Raw genomic sequence first — 8,103 nt, 5'->3', positions numbered from 1 at the left:
CGCCGCCGCCGCTCCTGCTGCTGCTGCTCCTCCCCGCGCGCGCCGGGTGTCTGGCTGCCGCCGCCTCCCGCGTCGTGTTATGTTGGGGCGAGGATTGCGAGGGGGGCAATTCTGGCTAACCCGGAAGGAGCTTCTCGCTTCGCACGCGGGAGGGGAGGCGAGGTGGGGGCGAGGATCAGCTCAGCTCACTCCCCGAACACGAACTCATTCACCACCGCCGGGAGAAATGGGCGCTCCGGAACTGAGGTGCAACGAGAAAATCTGAGGCGGCGACGCAGGCAGGGGAAGAGTAGGCAAAGGAGCGCGCGGCAAATCGGGGGGACGGACGCCGAGCCACGCGCGCGCCGCGGCGACCCACCTTCCTCGCTGTTTACAGCCTAGGTACGCGAGCTCTTAAAGGCGCAGGCGGCGCTTTCTGATTAGGGGCAGGAACCGGGGAGGTGGGGGCTCTCCGGCGCCTGCGCTTGGCTGTGGGAGAGGAGCGGGCGGCGCCTGCCTATGGCACGAGGGAGACTTGTGCGGAAAACGCGCGGGGTTCCCGCGAAGTGGGAGCTGCGCTGAGCGGCTGGAGCTGGGGCGCGAGGGCACGAAGCTCAGGGGGGCAGTGGCGGGACGGTTGAAGTCCAAAAGTTGGAGGGCATGATCGGTCCATTTGGTTTCAGAGCCCAAGAGCTGCCTTGCGCGGAGTCTCGTCCGTATTGTCCACATTGAGTGGCAGCAGCTGCTTTTCAGAGGACATTACTCCCTACCAGGAGCTGCTGGGGGAATCCAGCCACCACGGGCAGGAGGGCAGCTGCTCCCCCCCCAAATAAAATAAAATAAAAAGAATCAATACAAATCTGAGGTTCCGCCCTCCAACAAAAGTCTGCCCCCCCAAACAAAAATCCTGTCTATGCCCATGGATCCAACCTGGGGCTTTTTGCATGCAGAGCCTTTTCTTTCGTCCTCAAATGGCTCTGGGTCTTTGGAAGGTATGTCCTTCTTGTCATAGAATCAAAGAATTATAGTGTTGGGAGCAAGGGTCATCTAGTACAAACACACACACCCCCCGCCCCATAGTAGTAGTTGTTATTTTATTTATACCCTACTCATGTGGCCGGGTTTCCACAGCCACAGGGTGGCTTCCAGAAAAATATTAAAAATAAAAAAATGTCAAACATTAAAAAAATTCCTGCTACAGGGCTGCCTTCAGGTGTCTTCTAAAATTTGTGTAGTTCTTTTTCTCTTTGACAAGTGATGAGAGAGCGTTCCACTGGGAGGGTGCCACGGCCAAGAAGACCCTCTGCCTGGTTCCCTGTAACTTGACTTTCCACAGTGAGGGAACCTCCAGAAGACCCTCAGAAGTGGACCTTAGTGTCCAATAATCTCCTTCCTGTTCCCACTGCCATCATAGCCATCATCATGGAGATCATAGCCATCATGACTACTAGCCACTGATAGCCTTTTCCTCAATGCATTTGACCATCCCTTTTGTTGGCCCAGTTGTACACACTGTCCCATTCTTATCCACAACCCCCTCAGAACAGAGTCACAAGACTCTTCCAGTCCTACACGTTTCCACATGCTTCCACCCTGCCCAGGTCCTTGGCCATATTAACTTCTGCTTAAGGCTGTGTCCCCTGTGTTCCCCTATTTCCATTGTGACTGTATTCAAGTTGCCCAATTAAAGTGGATTTGGAGCTGTTGTGCAATGAACCACTCCCCCCCCCCAATAATTAGTTGTTTCTTGTGGTAAATAAAGTGACAAACTGCACTGGGAAATGTGGGGTAACATTTGTGACATGGCATGGTGGTGTAACCCCTCCACAAACAACTCAGATTGAATGCTCACTAAACAGCTGGTGCCTTATAACCTCTATGCAGACTTTGTGCAAACAGGTCAGGATGAATGCTTAAGCGCTCAGCAATTTAGTTCTCAGGGTGGCCTGTGGGAAACCTATAAGCAGGTCCTGAGCTCAACAACACAGTCTCTGCTGAAAGCGTATTCCTTAGTTCAAGCATACTTGAAAGCCTCATTATCACCTCTTTCCCTTGCCAGAGCAAGGAGGCTCCATAAATTATCCCTGTGCTCCCAACTGGTGATGTCATTGCTCCTGCTCTGAAAATATCCCAAAATTCTGCTTCCCTGTGTTCCCCCTTCATTATGCCACGGTTATTAAGTACTACCAAAGCCCAGCTGCCCAGCTGGAAAAACTTTGTCCCCCTCCCTTCAAGATTAGCAGTTCCCCCAAGCTACAACAACAACAAAAATGATATGAAGGACTTCCATATGCATATGTGTGCATACATGGACACGTGAGATAGATTGTTTGCAAATATAGGTTAATTGAAAGAAAGTAAAGGCTTGAGGGGTGTTTGCGTGTGTGTTTCTGCAACAAATAATGGTGTGTGTGGTAGAAACCAGAGACAGAACCTGTGAGCTTTAATCATATAAATTACTGATATGGTGTGTGGGTGTGTCATAGAAGTAAAAGAGACGAAAATCCTACTAGACTGCCGTTAGTCATCTTTTGGCAATTATCTCCAGTTCAGGTATAAAAGACTCAATCAGTCTCTTTGTTGATGGCATTTAATTGCATTTAGATGAATTCCATGCAATAAAATGCACAGTGCTGGATTTTAGAGTATCCTCTTTGCCTAAGGAGGAAAAGGAAATTGTCCCAGGGAGTTAGCGATACTTTCATTATAATAGGTGTCAACACTTATCTGACATTGTCCACAACAAACAAGGCAAGCAGTTCCTACAAGGGCTTAAGGGGAAGATGGTAGTGCCAGGCAGACTTTCTCAAACATGGCAGGATTTACTAGTGCAGAAAAAGCTAGACAGATAAAGCCTGGAGAAGGAGATAAAATAAGTGGGTGGAAGCACTTAAACAACAGATAAAGAATTTTAGCATCAGCATAGCAGGGCTATAGACCATCCAGATAAAAGTCTCTGTGTTTTGCAGTATAGACTTGTTACAAATGTCACATCCAACACACACACACACACACACACACACACACACACACACACACCTCTGGTTAGTCACAGCTAGTCTTACAATGTACTGTCTAACTGAGCAAACATTTTCTCTGCTCAAAAAGCTGCTGAAGAACATCAGTTTTACTATGTAGAGTATCTTCCTTTTGTATGATGGCTGGGCCAACGAACAGAGTGTCGATCTTGGACCTGAGACCCTGCTTCCAAAGTCAGGCTCAGCCATGAAGTCACATGAGATCCACCATTGGCAAGTTGCTCTTAGTTTCCTGTTGGTAAAATGGATCTAGCAGAGATGGGGATGGGAGGGAGCCTTATTCCATGTTAGACCGTTTGTCTGTCCTAGCCTGGCATTGTCTCTACACAATCCCATATATAAAAATAATTTCAAATCTATTACAGACTGGGATAATATTCTTCACTTAAAATGTTTGTTTCCTCACAACAACTCTGTGAGGTAGGTTAGGCCGGGAGACTGTGACTGGCCCAAGGTCACCCAGTGAGTTTCATAGCTGAGCAGGGATTTGAACCCTGGCCTCCCAGGTCCTAATCCGATACTCTAACCGCTACACTATGCGCACTCTCTTTTAAACATGATTGCAATCTCTCTGTTGCTCTTTGACCACCAGGGCCTTAGTCCCTGCATCCAGATCTTTTGTTTACTTGTTGTTTAAACCCAACAGTGCACATGCAGGGCATTTTGCAGCATGAGAATAATTAGAAAGTAGTCAGGTCGCTTCCTCAAGGAGTTGTCAGGGTGCTGTCAGCGGCGCCTAGCTGGTCGCCCAGGAAAGTATAAAGAGAAAGGAAAGTTTCTTACAGCCCTTTTTTATTTCAATCTTTACAGAACCCAGCCTCTTGGATAATGGTGTTGTCGCGAGTGAATATCCACCCCGTCTCTCCCACTTCCTCATTCGTCACTTCTACAGGTGCTGCTACGTGCCCTTTGTCTTTGAGCTCTTTGCTCTCCTACTTTTAAGGCTCGCCAGGTTCTGGGAGATGGAGGGTCTGGAATGCTCTCTAATGATGATGTGTCAGCTGGGTGTTGTTCCGGCTCTTCCATGATTTCCCAACTTTTCCCCTCATCTGCCTCTGAGCTGTGACCTCCCTCAAACCCCTGTTGTAAATTTATACTGTCTTCCTCTTCCTCCTCCCTGGAAGGGTCAGGGTGGGGAGGCAGTCTCCACCATTCCTCCTCTGCCCAGTCCCTGACAGGAGCATACAATCTAAAGTCTGGTGGAGCTGGGGTGAGAACAGAGGGAGGGGTGAAGCAAAGGTATCAAGGGATGAATGGGAGCCCAGGTAGTTTCATGTAAGCGTGTTGTTTTCTTGCAATTACTTAGTTTTAAAGAATTAAGAACAGATTGGTACATCTCCTAAAGCAAAACAGAAGAAAAAGAAGAAGAAAAAGAAGAAGAAGAAGAAGAAGAAGAAGTCTGGGCAGAGGGAGGGGGTTGGGTGATGACTAGGACAAGGATATATTCAGCGTTTCCTTGTCTGTGACTATCAACTTAGTCAGCATGTTTATGGCCCCAAAAGACAGTGTTTGTTGACTTTAAGAGTTTTAAGGACACAATGCAAATGGGACAAAAAGTCTGTCCATGTCCAAACATGAATGGAAACGTCCACCAAGGTATTTATTGTAGAGACAAGCACATTCCAGGGCATGGCTGAGACTTTTTTTCTTTAAAGTTAACACTGGGTTGATTTTGAAACTCAGGTAGGTAGCATATAGATTACCAAGCAGGGGAGTCTAGTCTATGGAGTAGACGTTTATTGGAGCAGCTATCTTATCATAGCCAACTTACAAGGCAGAGACCTGAGAAGGTGTTTGTGGATGAAGGTTTAAGCTAAATATTTTTGGACTGGTAGGTTAGAAAGTACAGATTAAATGAGAGAGACAACTCACTCTGACCTGGGGGCAACCTGGCTTCTGTCAAAGGAGTGGTTGCCTAGGTCATCTGAATGCTTGCAGTGCAATTTCAGAATGAGCCATCCTGATTCAGAGAAATACTAGACAAGCACACAATACCTTACGCATTATGGCATGATCATCCAGTCTATGAAGAGGACTGTATAGATTTACCCAGGTCAATATCAGATCGACTCCAATTCTTTGGGCAGAGAGGTAAGAGGGGGCAAATCCCAGCCACTGCATTTGCCAGTGTAACGTTTAAAAAAGCACAACATTTCACCACTCTCTACAAGGAGGCTGATTTTGCATTAAATAAGTGGAATCTTTTGTATGTGATGTACATATTTCTAAACAATTGCCTAAACACTAAACACTTTAGAAACACTGGTTTCTAAATGATGAAGGCTGCAGTCTGAACAATGAACAGCTTATTTCCGGTTGTCTGGTAATGTTTTGGCATTTTTGTCTGTTTAAAATGAAGGTTGAGACTCCACTGTCCCCACTTTAAGATCAGCCACTCTCACCATTCATTTCATGTTTTAAATAATAGTTTGTCATGCTGTTCACCTTATACTCCAAGAAGGATTCCACTTTTTAGATTCACCCTGGGAATAGATAGGATCAGTTTAGTTGTTTTTTTAGATCAGGCTTTATAAGTTCACTGTTCCTACTAGAAAGATCTGATACTGGCAAAATCTAATTAATACAATACAGCATTGTCTGCAGTCAACAATCAAATACTTGAAATTCACCTTGCTTCCTCACTGGGATGCATGGCAGCCATCTAATTAACAATGTCAAGCATTTGTGTATTAAGCTTGTATTCTTACAGCATATCCCCCTGCTTCCTTCATTGTTTTTCTTTCAGTGGTGCTCTGCCTTTGCCACCCATCTAACCCATCTTCATAGAAGACTAGAATCATAGATCTTGCAGAACTTGTTCTTGATGCGCAGAGAACAAGATTCCATTGCTTTAATATCTCTCCTAAGCTTCACAGGATGTCTGTGAAGACATTTAAAGACATTTTTTGATGTCTTTAAAACCTGCCACTCATAGGTTACCGGTGCCAAGAAATCAGACAACACATGGTTTGAGTTTGCCTCCTCTTGTAACTTCCTGTCTCATATTTTAATCTCTCAATTTCAACTGGATGCTTTCTTTTATTTCTGTCTTCTCATTTAAACTGTGTTGCAGTGTGACAACAGTATGCTATATTTTACCCTCAAGGATGGACTGCTGGAATATTTTAAACTCAGAAATTTTTATTATACCATATACTAATAAAGTAAGGTAAAGGACCCTTGGATGGTTAAGTCCAGTCAAAGGTGATTATGGGGTGCAGCGCTCATCTCGCTTTCAGGCTGAGGGAGCCGACGTTTGTCCACAGACAGCTTTCTGGGTCATGTGGCCAGCATGACTAAACCACCTCTGGCGCAATGGAACACCGTGACAGAAACCAGAGCACATGGAAACGTCGTTTACCAGTATATACTAATAAACACAAACATATATATACACAATACAATACAATAATAATATACTAATATTGTCAGGCTGCTGTCAGCAACTCCCAGCTGGTTGCAACGAATGTACAAAGACAAGGTATTGTTTCTTACCATCCACTTTTTAGTTGGTATTTACAGAAAGAGGCTATGGAATCCAGCCTCTTGGATAATGGCGTTGTCCCGAGTGAATCTCCACCCCCCATCTCTCCCACTTTCTCCTTCGTCATTTGCATTGTCACTCCTACGGGTGCTGCTACGTGCCCTCTGCCTTTGAGCTCTTTGCTCTCCTACTTTCAAGGCTCTCTGGGTTCTGGGAGATGGGTGGGGTGGGGTCTGGAGTGCTTTCTAAAGACACTGTATCCATCAGCTGTCGCTCCCCTGGTGCTTCCTCTTCCTCCTCCCCTCCCATTATTTCCCAACTTTCCCCCTCATCTGCCTATGAGCTGTGACCCCCCCTCAACCACCTTCCTCTTCCTCCTCCCTGGGAGGGTCAAGCTGGTTTCCTCCTCTGCCCAGTCCCTGACAAATACACAGATTCCTGCAAGGCACTCGTGGATGGGGCTTCGCTTGAAGTTTCAACAGTTCAGTGGAATGCATCGCCTTCATCTTAACAAGGTTGGGTCTCTCTTTAGTAGCATACGATTCCAGGATCCTTACTTAAGAATATAAGAACATAAGAAGAGCCTGCTGGATCAGACCAATGGCACATCTAGTCCAGCATCATCTTCTCACAGTGGCCAGATGCCTGCGGGAAACCCACAAACAGGACCGAGCTCAAGAGCACTCTCCCCAAAATAGATATGGATAATATTATTGGAACCCTGCGATTAGCCAAGAATACCTTCTTAGCATCAAGTTCAAATATCAGGCTGTTCTATGATCGTTGTGCTCCCTCCTTCTGGAGATTTGTCAGAATTTACAGTATCTCTGAATTCTTTGCAGAAGTGTTGCAAAATTTTGCTATTATTAGGGCTGATTTGTGTGTGTGTGCTTGCAACTAAGTGAGCTGGGATAGAAATAGAAGCACATTGCCTAGTCTGCATTCATATTGCATGATTTCCTTCATGTATCGCAGTCTGCTTGCCAGGGTCACACACAATTACCTCTGGACTGTGGCCTTTATGTGACACAATCTATTTTCTCTTTGGCTTATGCATTGCCTACCTTTTATTCACCTTGGGTTCCCTCCCTTGTGGGTCATAAGGCACACCAACTATGCTCCCTTCTCCAGCAACCTGTCCCTATGACTAGGATGATATGTTCTGCATACCATAGTGTCTTGTCATTTGTGGAAGGTGACATTTGATTAGTTAAGGAGTGCCACAACAATACTTGGAAATCCTCTCGGTATGAATTCAGATACACCCAAGTTTTCTTTCAATCTCTTAACCCACAAGAAGTGGGAGTCTTTCCACTCCACCCACAGGCGTAGTCGTCTTCAAAATAAGATGATAAAATAATACTGACACAAACCTCCCCCTCCCCATGGAATAGGGACTAGAAAAGCTAGATGCCTTGGTACTCCCTGTGATGTTTTCCTCCCAATTCAGTTTTTCAGACCGATTCTTTTGGAATTGCCACCAAGTCCTGTGCTGCCAGAAGATCTGACTAGCTAGGAATGCAACGCTGTTTAATTTTTATTTATTTATTGAATTTACAGTGGTACCTTGGTTTACGAACTTAATCCATTTCAGAAGTCCAT

General features: G+C 45.6%; 1 protein-coding gene and 1 long non-coding RNA gene across 5 annotated transcripts in view; both read left to right on the top strand.

Annotated features, from left to right (window-relative positions):
- The window catches only part of MAP3K9 (mitogen-activated protein kinase kinase kinase 9), a 91,884-nt gene extending 85,762 nt beyond the window's left edge, over window positions 1–6,122 (top strand). For all 4 annotated transcript variants that reach the window (XM_083606346.1, XM_083606344.1, XM_083606343.1 and 1 more), the window contains exon 12: window positions 5,764–6,122. In XM_083606346.1, the coding sequence (XP_083462472.1) occupies window positions 5,764–5,791 (28 nt within the window). In that variant the 3' untranslated portion in view covers window positions 5,792–6,122. The remainder of the gene's footprint in view (window positions 1–5,763) is intronic.
- Window positions 252–4,658, top strand: LOC310759934. Its single transcript, XR_014546660.1, has 3 exons — window positions 252–381; window positions 3,828–3,909; window positions 4,324–4,658. It is a non-coding gene; the product is annotated as an uncharacterized lncRNA (long non-coding RNA).
- Window positions 6,123–8,103: the final 1,981 nt, after the last annotated feature.

The sequence above is a fragment of the Podarcis filfolensis genome, assembly GCF_964270895.1.
Source record: "Podarcis filfolensis genome assembly, chromosome: 1".
Lineage (NCBI taxonomy): Eukaryota > Metazoa > Chordata > Lepidosauria > Squamata > Lacertidae > Podarcis > Podarcis filfolensis.
This window is presented reverse-complemented; position numbering and strand designations above follow the sequence as displayed.